Raw genomic sequence first — 17,223 nt, forward strand, 5'->3', positions numbered from 1 at the left:
CCTCTATATTCTCTCCGCATTTTCGCCCCTTTGTCTTACCTCTCTCCCTCGTACTTACGGTCCGACCTCGCAGCGATGGAGGTCGCGGAAAGATGATGCTGTAAACAGAATCTGGCTGTTCTCTGCCCCGTCTCACGGACGTGCGAGTAACAGTGAGGTGATGGCTCCTCGATCCCTCCCTCCTGTTGATCTCCAGTCAAAAGTGCTTCCCCAAAGCGTCCCTTTTTATGCTCCTTTCAAAGCCCTCGCGCCGCCAATCCGCGGTGCATCACGGGTAGAGCCGTTATTCCGCGGTGCATCATGGGTAGAGCCGTTAATCCGCGGTGCATCATGGGTAGAGACGCTTAACCCACGCCGGACATCTCTTCACTGCGGTTCTCAGTGAGTTCGCCGTGGTCATTCAATTCTAAGTTAAGCCACGGCGCCGCAGTGCCATTTGGCCGGGGGGGGGGGGGGTGAGCTGCCAATTCCCTGACCCTGAGAAACCGTGGAGCACCCCCACGAGGGGGCCTCTCGGGTAAAAACTCAGGGCGGGTGCCCCCCTCCCCACGAGGCCCTACGTCAGTGTGCGTGTGTGTTTATGTGGCGGGGGAAGTGCTGTGACGGGAGCCGGGTGGCGTCTCGGTCGCAGCAGCACAGCGACGGCCCCGGTTTCGACGGAGCGGCTTCGCTGTTGTGGCACCACAACAGGATGAAAGGAGGAGGGTTGGCGTCTGGTGGCAACCGGCCTTAAAAGCCTCAAGCCAAAACGTGGAAAGTCCTTGCAAACAAATGCCCCTCAGTCCCCCGCAGCCTTTAAGTGTGCGAAGGAAGAGTCGTGGGACCCAATGACTTTGCCGTTGCAGGGAGTGCAGACCCCGGTGGTGGTAGTATGTTGTCTGCACATATCAAGAGAGGTGGGGCGATGTGGTGCGATCGGACATGGTGGCCCGAGGAGCAGAGTGATGGCACAGGACAGGACAGCGGACCCCACATGAGTGGGACAAACGCGTGGAAGAAGAAAACAACAAGACCACCCATCTGATTGGCTCATCCTTTACCAACATGGCTACTCATCCTATTGGTTCATCCCTTACCAATATGACTACTCATCCGATTGGCTCATCCCTTACCAACATGGCTACTCATCCGATTGGCTCATTCCTTACCAACATGGCTACTCATCTGATTGGCTCATCCCTTACCAACATGGCTACTCATCCGATTGGCTCATTCCTTACCAACATGGCTACTCATCTGATTGGCTCATCCCTTACCAACATGACTACTCATCTAATTGGCTCACCCCTTACCAACATTACTCATCCGATTGGCTCATACCTTACCAACATGTCTACTTATCCGATTGGCTCTTCCCTTACCAACATGGGTACTCATCCGATTGGCTCACCCCTTACCAACATGGCTACTCATCCGATTGGCTCATCCCTTACCAACAGGGCTACCCATCCGATAGCCTGAACTTCACGGCCCTGACCCTTTTCACCAAGCCGCCTTAACTATGGACGCGGACATTTAGAGGAGCATTCGGTAACTCAATAAGTTCGTGTATATTTACACAGCAATTTTAAAGCATCATAAAGTGATATATAACCGTAAAAAAGTAATTAAATTAAATATATTTTATTGGTACCTTCATCGTGCGCGTAATTTAGATTAATTTAAGCTAAAGTTTAATGACACATCCCCTACCATATTCACCCTCAATGGTTCGTTCCACATCACGTGGTACCGTTTAACCAATACCGTGTCCGCAATGTTCGTCATTGGAGGTTACCGGTGCCGAATTCACCCACGTGTTAATACAGTAGTGGGTTCCTGCGTGGTACAGTTTGTGTGCACCTAGCTTGGCACGAAGCGCCATTTGCAGGTGAATGGCGGCTGTTGTTTTTTTAATTGTTGTTGAATAGACTAAGCCTTAATGTGTGGGTGCCTGGTGCGGTGTATAAACTTCACTGGGCGAGACAGAGGCTGCCGAACGTGGCGCTATTAGCCACCCATCTCCTCGTGTACTGTTTGTTAGCATGCATAGGTGCTCGTTAACAGCACTTTCCCTGACAGTCTGCTATGGCTATATAGGGGATATTTGTCTTCATGTATACTTATAAGCATTCATATGTACATGTGTACTGTCCGTATGATCATTGGTGCAATGCAATGTTTTGAACCAATGCTGTTGAAATGATGCGCTCCCATAACGCCTATGTTTGGCGGAAAGTGTAAAATATATTTGCTGTCCGCAGGGACGTTTATACGAAGGATATGCAGTATATCGTCTGCTTATTTATTTATTGGCGAGATGTATCTCCCTAGCCTGGCGGTCGTGGGTTCGATCCCGACCTTGACAGCTGCTGCTGCTGTATATTTGGCAGTTTGCGTGTGTTACAGCGGACAAGTTACTTGGCTGCTATTATGGGGCCGTCCATAAATGACGTCACGCACCGAGGGGGGAGGGCAGACATGACGATGTGTGACGAGGGGGGAAGGGGGGGGGAGAAATGTGACGTCACATCAAAATGCGCAACTTTAAATACATGTTAATGAAATAGAATTGTTATAACAACACACATTTTGATTCATTTTCATTATTAACTATTTGATTATTAAAATTTACTAAGGTCACCTTTTATTTATTCCATGAAGGAGCATTTTGCTTCGCCATGGGAGAATGGAGAAGCATACATTCTGTAAATTTCTTGAATGATTGTTATTAAACATTTTGATTCGAATGATTCTTCCAGGGCTTTTCATTATGTGGAATGAAAATTGATTGTTTTAATTGTACTCTCCATTTTGCTTCGTTTCTACTACAAAGTTTCGCGTATTTTTTGTTATAGTTATAATTATTTTTTATATTTTATAATTATAAGATAATTTCAATATAATATTCTGAACATCTGCAGTTTTAGTTATGGTAAATTTGAGCTTTCCACCACCTCCTTTTTAATAAATGTTTTCTCCTACAACATCAGAGTGCAGCGCCACATTAAATACGCACTACAATGACAATAGCTTAAAGCGATTTGAAGCATGTTTTATTTTCAAAATGGAAATATATTTTTTTGGGGGGGGGAGGGAAAGCTTTGTGACGTCATATTTGAGGCGGGGGGGGGGGTCTGACTTTTTGTGACGCCGTGTGACGAGAGGGGGAAGGGGGGTCAACAATTGGCCAAAATCGCGTGACGTCATTTATGGAAGGCCCTTTATACATTTCCACGTGATAAGCCACTTTGGCTATCATTTGTCGCTTCTGAATTAGCTATACAGCTCAGTGGGCCTTACCTGGTAAAATACAAATATTGTTTTATATTTTTATTATTTTATTGTTTCCCTTCTACGTGACTTTACCGAAAGAACCAAGAATATGAATCCCTGCAGTCACGAAAGATTTAAATAAAAAAATACAAATAGTTAAAATAGTTACATTCTCCACAACGACACTAATGATTATTTTGTATATATGTAGTGGACATGTTCACGTGTGTGTGTGCATTTATGGAGAGTGGTAGTGTAGTGGTTGGTGTGCTGCACTACGAACCCGGCGAGCTGAGTTCGATTCTCACTCACGGTCAACACCAGTGACGATTATCTGAACCGGTCCTGGGCCCTCCCCTAGGGCGACTCAGCCTCACATGAGTGCCTAGTGCGGTGTGTAAATTTCGCCACGAGGGAGACAAAGGCGGCCGGGCGTGGTACTGGCCACTCACCCCCTTCATGCGCTGTCCAGGCCTTCAGAGGTGCTCGCTAACAGCACTTGCCCCAACAGTCTGCTAAGGCTATACAGGGGCATTTTTGTTTCGTGGTACAGTATACGGTGGATCCTGGCAACGTGGTTGAGATGGAAGGGTTTTATCTGCTGTGGTGTCTCCTCAACATGTTGAGATGGTGAACGAAGCGAACGATTCGGATGCCTTCTGGGACCATCTCTGTAAAATTCTGGCTGCAAGTGACCCCTGTGGACAGTCATCTTGGGTGGCGTTAGTATCCGAGTGGGTCAGGACACTAGCCATTGGGAATAAGTGATTGGAAGGCATTGGCAGAGCCGTTTAGCAAGGCTAGACTTTTGTGCAGCCCACGGGCTCATACCTGTCAACCCATACGGTTTACCCGTATTTTTGTACAGGGAAATATAATTTTTCAGGTCCACACGGTGTACAGCCATTTAAATGTGGGCACATTTTTTTGTCTGTGTTTTTTCCTTGTGATGGGACTTTGTAGGATGAACTTTGAGATCTATAAGGGGCACGGGATGACCAACAAGGTCTGAATTGGTCTGTGATAAGGTAGGCACTGATAAGGGGTTGACAGCTATATGTGCATGATTGTCAAATCGCTATCCGTAGCGCTAACGTTTAAAAATAAATAAATACGAACCACCACCACTTTCAAATGTTTCTTGCCGTTGGTTTTCACATCTGATGATGACTGTGTTACAGTGGAAACGTCGTGAGAATTTTATTGTTTTATATATATTTTATTATTTTATTGTTTCCCTTCAACGTGACTTTACCGAAAGAACCAAGAATATGAATCACTGCAGTCACGAAAGCTTTAAATCACAATTTAAAAGCTATAGAGGCGTATAGTTTACAGCACACTGTTGCACCACAGGCACGTGCTCACGATCTTTTGAGTGTACTTCCAGACAAAAGTTGGGCTATCTTTGGATATTGATGGGTTGATTTTTTTGCCACCTATAACATTCAATGTCCAAGAATGAGGTGGCTTTACCACAGTTTTCTCTAAGAGGTTTGGAAAGCCACTTGGCGCTGTCGGGATGAGTGCTGGTTCTGAGTTGCTGAGGAGAAATGCCTTCAGCAGCCTTTGCGATCCCTAATGAAAAAAATCTTGCTTTGCCACCCCTATTGCGTTAGGGCAATAATGTCAGTCTAGTCTTCCACCTCCAGAATCAGGTCTGCAGAATTTTCTCACCATTTCCGTGGGACATTGGCAGAGGACGAACACCTCGGCGCAAACAACATACCGCAAAAGGAGCCCAACCCTACGGTGGCTGCGCAGCCTCGAATGTTGGAGGAAGTGCCCCCTATTATAGTGGCAGACCAATGTGCCATCTTCAGAAGAGGCACATGAAGCCCATTCTCTGTATTGTTCCACGTGTGGGTGCCCATTTGCTGCAGGCTGCCTTAACATGACCACAGGAAGGGTCTTGCAGGATCAGAAGAATGCAACTGCACTGGTTGTAACTCCTACGTACGGGCATGTACATGTGCATGATTGTTTGCATAGGTACGTATATATATATAAGTTGAGCTAAAATTCCAAGTAGTTTCTGCATTTGTAAAGGAACCGTTGGTAAGCAAGCATTTTCCCTTGAAAATTTGCCTTTACGAGTCCATGACGATCCTTCGTCCAGGGTCAAAATCGTGAGTCCGATGCTGGGAAATCGCAGTAGTACTGGAAATAGCAGTGCATAAGCTGGGCCCCTGTTAGGAATCTGGAATTTCCGCTGCTGTTTCAGGACCGACGTAGATGAGCAGAATTTAATTGTTTCATCACCAGAATCGTCAGCATTTTTATCACCTCTTATTTACAGAAAGCTTCCCCATTGTGGTTTTGATCCGAATGTATTTTTATGGTCGAGATATTATGGTCAGTGCCGCAAATGTCATACCACCTCTCCATTGCTTTTTGTTTTTTCTTCTGCCAGATTCTGCAGCTGTTGCAGAGTGGACACAATTGTGGAAAGACCGTGTCCTTCATGTAACGATGGTAATTATATTTAGTTATGCTGCATATAACTGGGGATTTTTGTGGGAACCGCGAACACAATGTAGATTTTTTTTGGTTTCAACTTAAGCCCAAATGTGCAAAAAACAATAGCATGCAAATCAATGCTGATTTTTTGTTAACCGCATCTCCACACTGCGCAGGCATCCATCAGGCAGTCTCAGTTGAGTACTTTAACGGGGGAATTGGGTTGTGCATTCAGAATTCGCTTGTGATTTTCAGTGGTTTCAGTGGAGTTTTTTTTACCTTTCTGTTACATTATTTTAAAAAAGCGCACATAATTCAAAGCAACATAAGTGGCATTTCACAAGCTGTAAACGGACAAAATTTGCGCTTCTGCGAATAATTGGATTTTGTTAAGAAAACGTGGATATATATACCGGGGAATCATACTCCAATATTTCTCGGTAATTTTGAGGACACACTGCAGTGGAAGGTCATAGCTTGGCTTGCCAGGAGAAAGTGGTCCATAAAAGATGTGGACTTCACCTGTTGTGTCTCTTTAGAATAGAGTGTTGCCTGTGTGGGTTTCCTCTGGTGCTCTGGTATTCTCCCACTTGTAAACACATTAATTGGTAGGTAACTTAATATGCAGAGGGCCGCAGAGCTCGGGCAATATTTGGTGCTGGGCAAGTCATTTGGCTGCCGTCCGGCTTGTTTGTGGTTCTTCGTGCCTCTGGAGTTCTCTATCTTCGAGGGTGGCCTAATTCTGTGCGATGTGATACACCTACATTTTGGAATGAACTGCTCGGTACACTGAAAGTTCAACTACTTCTGTCTCTACACGGCTTAAGATTGTTGATTCAAGACCATTGCTGCCACACTAGCAAATGCAAACTAATAATACAAGCCATCACATTTAGATATTAACGTAATTCTCACGTAACTTTGTACGTTTTCATTCAAATTCTCTATGCTTGAGAATGTTTCTAAATGTTTAGTTGCGTTTGCAATTCTTCCTCCTGGATTTTACCATTGAATTCGTTTTTAAAATGTTTTTTTTTTCCAGTTGTATTTTATTTCTCAGTATGATACGTCACGTGCAATCTCTTGCAATTTCTTGTAACGTGCCACCTTTATGGGCAGCTAGACCTTGAAAGAGAGCTCTCAATAAATGTGAAGGTAGATTTGTTAAGCTGTTTTATTTTTTGGATTACACAATAACTCAGCAGCTGCTTTTACAACTGCCGAACTTGGCTTGGCTAACAATTTACGTTATGGTTTTTTTCTTTTTTCCGTTTTTTTCAGTCCACAACTTAATATTGGAATGCATTTTAACGTGACGTTCGGAAGCCTCTGTTGCAAGGTAAGATGCTGCTCTGGTGTCCCACCCCTTAACGTTCAGTATCACAACGTCAAGCCTGGTTTTACAGTGAAACCTTGAATTGCGAGCATAATTCGTCCCGGAAACGTGCTCGTAATCCAAAGCACTCGTATATCAAAGCGAATTTCCCCATAAGAAATAATGGAAACTCAGATGATTCGTTCCACAACCCAAAAATACTGTATTCATATAAAAATTATTAATACAAAATACCTAAATTTTTATTATTTAAATGTAATATAAAGTAATCAAATGTATTAATTACATGTAATCGTGGCTGGGAGACGAGAGAGAGGAGAGGAGGGTTATTGTGTAGGACGACTTTCACTTGCAGTACAGTTATTAAATAAGTCACTACACTTGGACACAAAATAAAAAAAATGCTTTACGCACACACACGTGGTCACAACACTATAGTACTGTAATAAACAGTATACGCTCGCACCGATGTTGACTATACGAGTGAGGCACGCCGACTGAGACCGAGCATGGGAGATGATTACCCACAATCCCACAGCGATAGAGATTGAAGAACCATTGGCTCAGTTGTGATCACGTGACGCTCGGCAGACAATGCGTATACTGTACACGTACTGTTCGTATTGCAAGACATCGCTCGTTTATCAAATAATTATTTATTTAACAAAAATTTGCTCGTCTTGCAAAACACTCGCAGACCAAGTTACTCGCAATCCAAGGTTTCACTGTATTAGTTTATTACAATACCTCCATGGTGCATCGATTTCCACACTGGACTTCCAGTTCACAAATCTCCCCATCTCAGTCCACTTGACCTGCCAATAAACCACAGGCTAAAGGCAGGTTTGCGTGTGGTTTGTTAAAATGGGGTTACTCCCACCTCTCATTTTTGCCGTTCTGTACCGGACGTTTGTTAAGGCACTCTTAGGAAGAAATACGAATACGGTACAATTTCGCATATATCTGACCATCACATATCTACCAGGACCAATTATCCACCCCCCCCTCCTCCTCCTCCTTCCACAGTGCACCGTTTCTGCGCGCGTATAACTGTCACTTTCCGTTGACGACGTTCACGTATCCAACCTGTTCACTTGTCCGCCTCGACCTCTGAGTGAGATGTGCGACGTCGATTACTGCGGCTCGCGAGAGAAATGTCAAACGGGTGACCCGAGAATACGTCGCCTCGCGCGGTCGTGCTTTTTACGCAGCATTGGCAGCGTTGGCTGCGCGCAAGCTCGCAGCATCGCGTCTCCGTCTGGAACCAGTCATGGAGCGTGACTCGCAAATATTCCTCAAAACCAGGTGCGTGGATCTTCCGTTTTGCCGAACCGACACGTTATTATGAGGTCGCGCTCATTACACGCGGAAAGTGCTTGCCGCAATTGAACCTCTGCAATACCTTGCTGATCTCGTCAAGGAGCGACGAGCCGTCACGCAGCCGCCGGTCATCCTCGCAGCAGCGGCTTTTGGCTATAACCATCGGAGAATGACGGTTACCGCATCGCGCGCTTTCGTGCTAATCGGAGGTGCGGGAGAAAGACAAGAAACCAAACTCAAAAAGCAGGACAAGCATCGTCCAGATGTAGATGGTTCAGAAAACACACACACGTTGTATGCAGCATATTGGCCGTTGTAAAGAAAAGCAAGTGGCCCGGGGCAGGACGGGCCAGTCGAATGGATTAAGGCTGGTGGTCGAGACTAACTACGGCGTGACAGCCGGTGTGCTGTACTCGTGACGAATTGGCCACGTTCTGTTTACGTGACGACCCTTGCTAGTTGGCTGTGTCAGGTGGTGGCGGGTTTTAACGACACATTTATATGTTTACGCGATCTTACCCAAAAAAAACCTATGATGAACCGACAGGTTGTCCACGGAGGAGATGGAGCGATGGGGAATCGGATCTCTTGCTGGTGCCGGGTAGATTGTTACGTTTTAAAATTCTAACGGTTGATGGGGAACCCTTTATCCAGCAGTGGATTGACCGTGGCAGATGGTGATCATGACCCTGGTATTTGTTTGTAAGTGACAGTTTGGCGACGGCTTGGGGAAGCATTCATTAAGCAGTGGGTAAAATTGCGGTTGGTGATGCGTTGTCTCTCTGCGTCCTTGAGTCAATGTCAGTACCGGATTCGTCTGCACCTTCAAAGTCCCGCGCCGTGTGGTCTTTCTTGCCTAAGAATTCTGTTTCGTGTTCTAGGTGGCACCAATCCTCTCCGTCAGATCCCAAGCCCGGACATCTCCAGGTAAATCAATACATTATGAACCCTTCATCGCACAGAAAACATGCTTATTCTCAAAATGTTTGACCTCCCAATATTGTCCCGATTCTGCAATCGGCCTCGTGCCACGAGGCAGAGTGTTTATTCGGGTTTCACACGCATAAAGATTACAGCTGTATACTGTACAGCCGTGAAAACCTACGCAGCAGTAGAGCCATGTATTTTCCCAATAACTTTGCAGTTCACCTTCTTTGGTTCTTTCGGTAAAGTCACGTAGAATGAGAATAAAATAATAAATTGATAAAATAAAATAACACAATAAAATTCTCACGACGTTTCGGCCACAACACAAGTGGCCTTCTTCAGGTGAAAGGAACAAACCTGTCGGGACGACAGAGCTTCATAGTCCCGACAGGTTTGTTCCTTTCACCTGAAGAAGGCCACTTGTGTTGTGGCCGAAACGTCGTGAGAATTTTATTGTGTTATTTAACTTTATTATTTTATTATTTTATTCTCATTCTACGTGACCTTACCGAAAGAGCCAAAGAAGATGAATCCTTGCAGTCACGAAAGCTTTAAATCGAAATTTAACTTTGCAGTTGTATTTTATTGTTTACATTTATTTTGTTCAGATCGCTCAAAATACGTCTGCCACGTCTTCTCGTCATTTACAATCCACATCGGTTATAATGCACAAGCGTGACAATTCAATTGTTAAAAAAGCTACATAAATCAGCACGTCACATAATCGCCATGCCGTTATATATATTGATGGTTTTCGGCAAAGTACGGGAGACATTCATTATTCTTTGCTACTACTACTGTGATAGTACGTTCTACGTTATGTCCCTTCGAGAAGAGCTGCGTGTGGACAATCTGTGAAACCTTCTGGAAATCTGTGAAAAAGAGCTTTGTAGCTCATAGGATTCCTGCAGCTTAAATAAAGAATCTTGATTGTGATCGTGGTGGATTAAAAAGCGTCGTGCGGCTCTGGAGACGCCGGTTGGCTACCACTGCTCAAGCGGAAGGACTGGGGGGATGGTGGTGGGGGGGTGGGGGGATGGTGGTGGGGGGGGGGGATGGTGGTGGGGGGGTGGTGATGGAGGGGTGGGGTGAGTGGGGGGATGGTGATGTGGTGGTGGGGTGGGGGGATGGTGGTGGTGGGGTGGGGGGATGGTGGTGGTGGGGTGGGGGAATGGTGGTGGTGGGGGGGAAGGTGGTGGTGGGGGGGTGGTCGTGGGGTGGGGTAGGGGGGATGGTGGTGGTGGGGGGGATAGTGGTGGAGGGGTGGGGGGGATGGTGGGGGTGGGTGGTGGTGGGGTGGGGGGATGGTGGTGGGGTGATGGTGGGGGTGGGGTGGTGGTGGTGGGGTAGGGGGGATGATGGTTGTGTTGGGGTGGGGTGGGGGGATGGTGGTGGTGGGGTGGGGATGGTGGTGGAGGCGTGGGGGGGTGGTGGTGGGGGGCTTCCTCTCCCAATTTATTATCAGCGCGTTCGTAATCATCTTCTTCAAGACAGCCCTCCATCGTTTCATATTCTGCCTCTTTCGAAACACTCTTACGTTCCGATATGACCCATAAGTTTTGAGGGCGCCTCTAACTTTCCGGATGCATCTTATAACCCTTGAACCCTTGACAATGTTTTATTTACTCACAAGCTGCGACCTACCCTCGGTCAAACAACCTGTAGCCGACACCCATCGCGCTTATAAGGGACATCGGACATATTTTCAACCGCCCCCTCCCTCTTCATGGTCAAGAATTTTCCAGTATTTCATGCAAATAAGTGCCCTCGTGATATTTCCGTAACAACGCATCGCTCACTCTGCGCCAGATTGTTCTTTTTTTTTTGGCGAAGGTGGCGGTTACAAATGTTGTCGGTTTGCTGACATCTCCGTGAGGAGTTTTTTTTTGTTAGTGTCATTTCCCTTGTATGGATTAGGAGATCTCAGTTTCCTACCAAGTGCAGTCTGCAACGCTTATCAACACCATCTCTCTGGCCTCTCTCTTTACGTGCTCCGAAGAAGGGACTTTGCCCGGAACATCGTCTCATACATGTGAAAATGCACTTTAAAGCCACAGTGTTATTGACAAATGTGTGGAGTTATTACAGTTTGTTGGATCGTCTGTACACATGAGAGCGAACGTGACTCCACGTCGTAGTCGGGCAATCGGACCGACACAGTTGATGCATTTAACACAGGGGTGGGGAACCTTTTTTCTGCCAAGGGCCATTTGGATATTTATAACACCATTCGCGGGCCATACAAAATTATCAACGTAAAAATTAGCCTGTTATATTTGGTCAAACATTTAATTAACTCACCCCTAATGCGATGGCCGGAACTGCTTCTCTTTGGCGAGGCGTTTGATGATGTTAGCCGGTATTGACGATGTTGCTGCTACTCGCAACTGCGTTTCCACGTTTGCTCCTAGATTTATTGAATTTCGAGTCCCGCCTGCAGTTGCCTTGGCAGGACCAGACCAAATGATTTCGCGGGCCTTATACGGCCCGCGGGCTGGACGTTCTCCACCCCTGATTTAACGCCTTCAACCTGAGTGGTGAGGCTTTAAACGAGCGTTCCGTTGAGCTCTACGCCAGTGAAGGTGAACAACAAATTGCGCGGAATAAAGCCTGGTCTCGCCACGTTTTCGGAAGCTAAGCAGGCTTGAGCTTGGACATTCCTTGGATGGGTGACCACCACCGTGCACTGACCGTTCCGGGGCTTGCGGGGGCCACGTGGTGGTGGGTGGTGCAGCACAATCCAATGTCCTGCATTGGTCATCCATGTGAAGTGCGGTCAAATAACTACCACGACCCACGTGGCATGGGGAGGCCCTCATCCAGGAGTGGATTGACAAAAGGCTGTGCGTGTGCACTGTTTAGTGTCAATATATTTACACGATTGGCAGCGTAATTTAAACAGACTGTTTGATGCTAAGTCTGCTCAAGCTTTGGTGTGGTCCTAACCTTTTGGAAAAGCGTCGTACGCTTACAGTCGGTAGTTTTCATGTTAGAGAGTTGACGGGTGTCATTGAGTTAGGTCATTTGTCTTCATCATGCATTCACAGCCTTTGTCTTTCTACTGCTGCATCATGGCCTCCCCATACTGTACCGATCATGGTGAGTTTTGGCCATAATTCACCCCCCTTGTCAGTGCCGGTCAGGCAAAAGGTTGTCCCGGGATTGCTTTAGATGTCACTGATGTTGGCCGTGGCCGAGAATCATACTTGGGTTTCTGGGTTCCCAGTATATGACGGCATTCAAGAAAACCGTAGTCAAGTTCATGAATGTATCAGGTAAGGTTTGAACCAAGCAAGGTTCAACCTGTGTCTGCACCGACAATGGACGAAATGCAGTGTGTGCATATTTTGTTGATGCAGCTGCGTGTTTCCGTGTTGACGCTACAATGGTGACCCCGTTGTTGTTTGCCGCAGGATACGAAACATCGGCATCATGGCCCACATTGACGCAGGAAAGACCACGACGACGGAACGCATGCTGTACTACGCTGGCTACACGCGCGTGCTTGGCGGTACTCACACAGATAACACTGTCAACTCGCTGCTTTGTCCTGTGGACGTTTTGAATTAATAAAATAAGTAATGTTTTTAACAACTTAAAAAAAAAACGCGCTTTAATGACATGTAACCTTAGTAGCATTGGAAGAACTGCACGACTCCAGGAAGTGGCCCCGAAGCTCGCCATTACGTAAGGGGACCGTGGTGATTTACAGCCAACGTCAGTTGAGCGTGGACAATTAGACCCAAGCCGATGCATAACGTATAAAAAATAATGTTTTCAAATATGTGTTTTTATTTTATTTTTTAATGATAGAATATCGTATTGCCATCAGTGTGACATAAGTATACCAAGTTTGCAGTCGATACCACATTGGGAATTAGGTAAAAATTCAGTTAAAACATTTGAGGATACTACAACAACAACAGACAGAGTGAGTTAATAAAAAGTGTGTAAAATGAAGCACATGGCCTGGCTCTTAAGATAACTCTGGCGATCTTTGGTCCCTGTTTATCACTTTACCCGATGAGCCAATCATGGTTAATGATTTAATGCTGATAACTCACCTCATCTGCCAGCTTGAGATTGTGCTTGCTTGACAGCTGTCTTATTTGCCCGAAGCGTCCATGTCGTGTTGAGTCTGCGCGTAGTTTTATCTTGCTGACAAGGTAGGTCAAACGAACAGGTGACCTCTGGTATACCGAGTCCAGTGTTCTAAACATTACACCATGCCGTTATGCCACGCCAGTCAATACCATGCATGTAAGTCAATGTGTTGAAACCAAACTTCCTATCAATGGCAAGTGAATGTGTGGTCTTGATACTCACACTTTGGATCACGGTGGCTAGGAGATGTTAACTACCTCGCCTGGTGTACAGGAGGTCGTGGGTTCACTCCCGACCCTGACGCCTGCTGTATATTCCGAGTCTGCGTGTTCTCTCTCCCCGATGGTGACGTGGATTTTTCTCTGGGTCCTCCAGTTTTTATTTTATTTTTTTATGATAGAATATAGTATTGCCATCAGTATGACATGAGTCTACCAAGTTTGCAGTCGATACCACATTGGGAATTGGGTAAAAATTAAGTTAAAAGATTTGAGGATACAGCAACAACAACAACAGACAGTGAGTTAATAAAAAGTGTGTAAAATGAAGCACATGGCCTGGCACTTAAGATAACTCTGGCGATCTTTGGTCCCTGTTTATCACTTTACCCTATGAGCCAATCATGGTTAATGATTTAATGCTGATAACTCACCTCATCTGCCAGCTTGAGATTGTGCTTGCTTGACAGCTGTCTTATTTTCCCGAAGCGTCAATGTCGTGTTGAGTCTGCGCGTAGTTTTATCTTGCTGACAGGGTAGGTCAAACGAACAGGTGACCTCTGGTATGCCGAGTCCAGTGTTCTAAACGTTACACCATGCCGTTATGCCATGCCAGTCAATACCATGCATGTAAGTCAATGTGTTGAAACCAAACTTCCTATCAATGACAAGTGAATGTGTGGTCTTGATACTTTTCTTGATTTAAAGCTTTCGTGACTGCAAGGATCCATACTCTATGGTTCCATTGGGTAAAGTCACGTAGGTAAAAGATAAAATAACAAAAATCACGACGTTTCGGCCACAACACAAGCGGCCTTCATCAGGTGAAGGGACGAGACTGTCTGGAGGACAGCGCTGGAGTGAAAAAAGCCACGCTCAGATCACGACCTTCTTCTCACACAGCTTAAAGGTCGTGATCTGAGCGTGGCTTTTTTCACTCCAGTGCTGTCCTCCAGACAGTCTCGTCCCTTCACCTGATGAAGGCCGCTTGTGTTGTGGCCGAAACGTCGTGATTTTTGTTATTTTATTTTTTACCTACGTGACTTTACCCAATAGAATCAAAGAGTATGGTCTTGATACTCACACTTAGCATCACGGTGGCTAGGAGATGTTAACTACCTCGCCTGATATACAGGAGGTCGTGGGTTCACTCTCGACCCTGACGCCTGCTGTATATTTGGAGTCTGCATGTTCTCTCTCCCCCATGGTGACATGGATTTTTCTCTGGGTCCTCCAGTTTTTATTTATTTTTTTATGATAGAATATCGTATTGCCATCAGTATGACATAAGTATACCACGTTTGCAGTCGATACCACATTGGGAATGGGGTAAAAATTCAGTTAAAAGATTTGAGGATTCAACAACAACAACAACAGACAGAGTGAGTTAATAAAAAGTGTGCAAAATGAAGCACATGGCCTGGCTCTTAAGATAATTCTGGCGATCTTTGGTCCCTGTTTATCACTTTACCCTATGAGCCACTCATGGTTAATTATTTAATGCTGATAACTCACCTCATCTGCCAGCTTGAGATTGTGCTTGCTTGACAGCTGTCTTATTTTCCCGAAGCGTCCATGTCGTGTTGAGTCTGCGCATGGTTTTATCTTGCTGGCAGGGTAGGTCAATCGAACAGGTGACCTCTGGTATGCCGAGTCCAGTGTTCTTAACATTACACCATGCCGTTATGCCACGCCAGTCAATACCATGCATGTAAGTCAATGTGTTGAAACCAAACTTCCTATCAATGACAAGTGAATGTGTGGTCTTGATACTCACACTTAGCATCACGGTGGCTAGATGTTAACTACCTCGCCTGGTGTACAGGAGGTCGCGGATTCACTCCCGACCCTGACGCCTGCTGTATATTCCGAGTCTGCGTGTTCTCTCTCCCCCATGGTGACATGGATTTTTCTCTGGGTTCTCCAGTTTTTATTTTATTTTTTATGATAGAATATAGTATTGCCATCAGTGTGACATAAGTATACCAAGTTTGCAGTCGATACCACATTGGGAATTGGGTAAAAATTCAGTTAAAAGATTTGAGGATACAGCAACAACAACAACAACGGACAGAGTGAGTTAATAAAAAGTGTGTAAAATGAAGCACATGGGCTGGCTCTTAAGATAACTCTGGCGATCTTTGGTCCCTGTTTATCACTTTACCCTATGAGCCAATCATGGTTAATGATTTAATGCTGATAACTCACCTCATCTGCCAGCTTGAGATTGTGCTTGCTTGACAGCTGTCTTATTTTCCCGAAGCGTCCATGTCGTGTTGAGTCTGCGCGTAGTTTTATCTTGCTGACAGGGTAGGTCAAACGAACAGGTGACCTCTGGTATGCCGAGTCCAGTGTTCTAAACATTACACCATGCCGTTATGCCACGCCAGTCAATATCATGCATGTAAGTCAATGTGTTGAAACCAAACTTCCTATCAATGGCAAGTGAATGTGTGGTCTTGATACTCACACTTAGCATCACGGTGGCTAGGAGATGTTAACTACCTCGCCTGGTATACAGGAGGTCGTGGGTTCACTCCCGACCCTGACGCCTGCTGTATATTTGGAGTCTGCGTGTTCTCTCTCCCCGATGGTGACGTGGATTTTTCTCTGGGTCCTCCAGTTTTGATTTTATTTTTCATGATAGAATATAGTATTGCCATCAGTATGACATGAGTCTACCAAGTTTGCAGTCGATACCACATTGGGAATTGGGTAAAAATTCAGTTAAAAGATTTGAGGATTCAACAACAACAACAGACAGAGTGAGTTAATAAAAAATGTGTAAAATGAAGCACATGGCCTGGCGCTTAAGATAACTCTGGCGATCTTTGGTCCCTGTTTATCACTTTACCCTATGAGCCAATCATGGTTAATGATTTAATGCTGATAACTCACCTCATCTGCCAGCTTGAAATTGTGCTTGCTTGACAGCTGTCTTATTTTCCCGAAGCGTCCATGTCGTGTTGAGTCTGCGCGTAGTTTTATCTTGCTCGCAGGGTAGGTCAAACGAACAGGTGACCTCTGGTATGCCGAGTCCAGTGTTCTAACCATTACACCATGCCGTTATGCCACGCCAGTCAATACCATGCATGTAAGTCAATGTGTTGAAACCAAACTTCCTATCAATGACAAGTGAATGTGTGGTCTTGATACTTTTCTTGATTTAAAGCTTTCGTGACTGCAAGGATCCATACTCTTTGGTTCTATTGGGTAAAGTCACGTAGGTAAAAGATAAAATAACAAAAATCACGACGTTTCGGCCACAACACAAGCGGCCTTCATCAGGTAAAGGGACGAGACTGTCTGGAGGACAGCGCTGGAGTGAAAAAAGCCACGCTCAGATCACGACCTTCTTCTCACACAGCTTAAAGGTCGTGATCTGAGCGTGGCTTTTTTCACTCCAGCGCTGTCCTCCAGACAGTCTCGTCCCTTCACCTGATGAAGGCCGCTTGTGTTGTGGCCGAAACGTCGTGATTTTTGTTATTTTATTTTTTACCTACGTGACTTTACCCAATAGAATCAAAGAGTATGGTCTTGATACTCACACTTAGCATCACGGTGGCTAGGAGATGTTAACTACCTCGCCTGATATACAGGAGG

At 45.5% G+C, this 17,223-nt stretch overlaps 1 protein-coding gene across 4 annotated transcripts in view; it reads left to right on the forward strand.

The window, feature by feature from the left end:
* The first annotated feature begins 307 nt into the window (after positions 1-307).
* Positions 308-17,223, forward strand: part of GFM2 (GTP dependent ribosome recycling factor mitochondrial 2) — a 37,954-nt gene continuing 21,038 nt past the window's right edge. Inside the window, exons 1-7 of one of the 4 annotated variants that reach the window (XM_076073069.1) lie at positions 1,744-1,870; positions 4,219-4,283; positions 5,669-5,730; positions 6,997-7,054; positions 8,263-8,356; positions 9,253-9,298; positions 12,712-12,809. In XM_076073069.1, coding sequence (XP_075929184.1) covers positions 7,016-7,054; positions 8,263-8,356; positions 9,253-9,298; positions 12,712-12,809 — 277 coding nt within the window. In that variant the 5' untranslated portion in view covers positions 1,744-1,870; positions 4,219-4,283; positions 5,669-5,730; positions 6,997-7,015. Of the gene's footprint in view, positions 382-1,736; positions 1,871-4,218; positions 4,284-5,668; positions 5,731-6,996; positions 7,055-8,262; positions 8,357-9,252; positions 9,299-12,711; positions 12,810-17,223 lie in introns of those variants that run through there. The other 3 variants (XM_032968537.2, XM_032968536.2, XM_076073070.1) reach the window with 3 other exon arrangements.

The sequence above is a fragment of the Petromyzon marinus genome, chromosome 40, assembly GCF_048934315.1.
Source record: "Petromyzon marinus isolate PM22_M1 ecotype Great Lakes invasive population chromosome 40, UKy_Petmar_22M1.pri1.0, whole genome shotgun sequence".
Taxonomy (NCBI): Eukaryota; Metazoa; Chordata; class Hyperoartia; order Petromyzontiformes; family Petromyzontidae; genus Petromyzon; species Petromyzon marinus.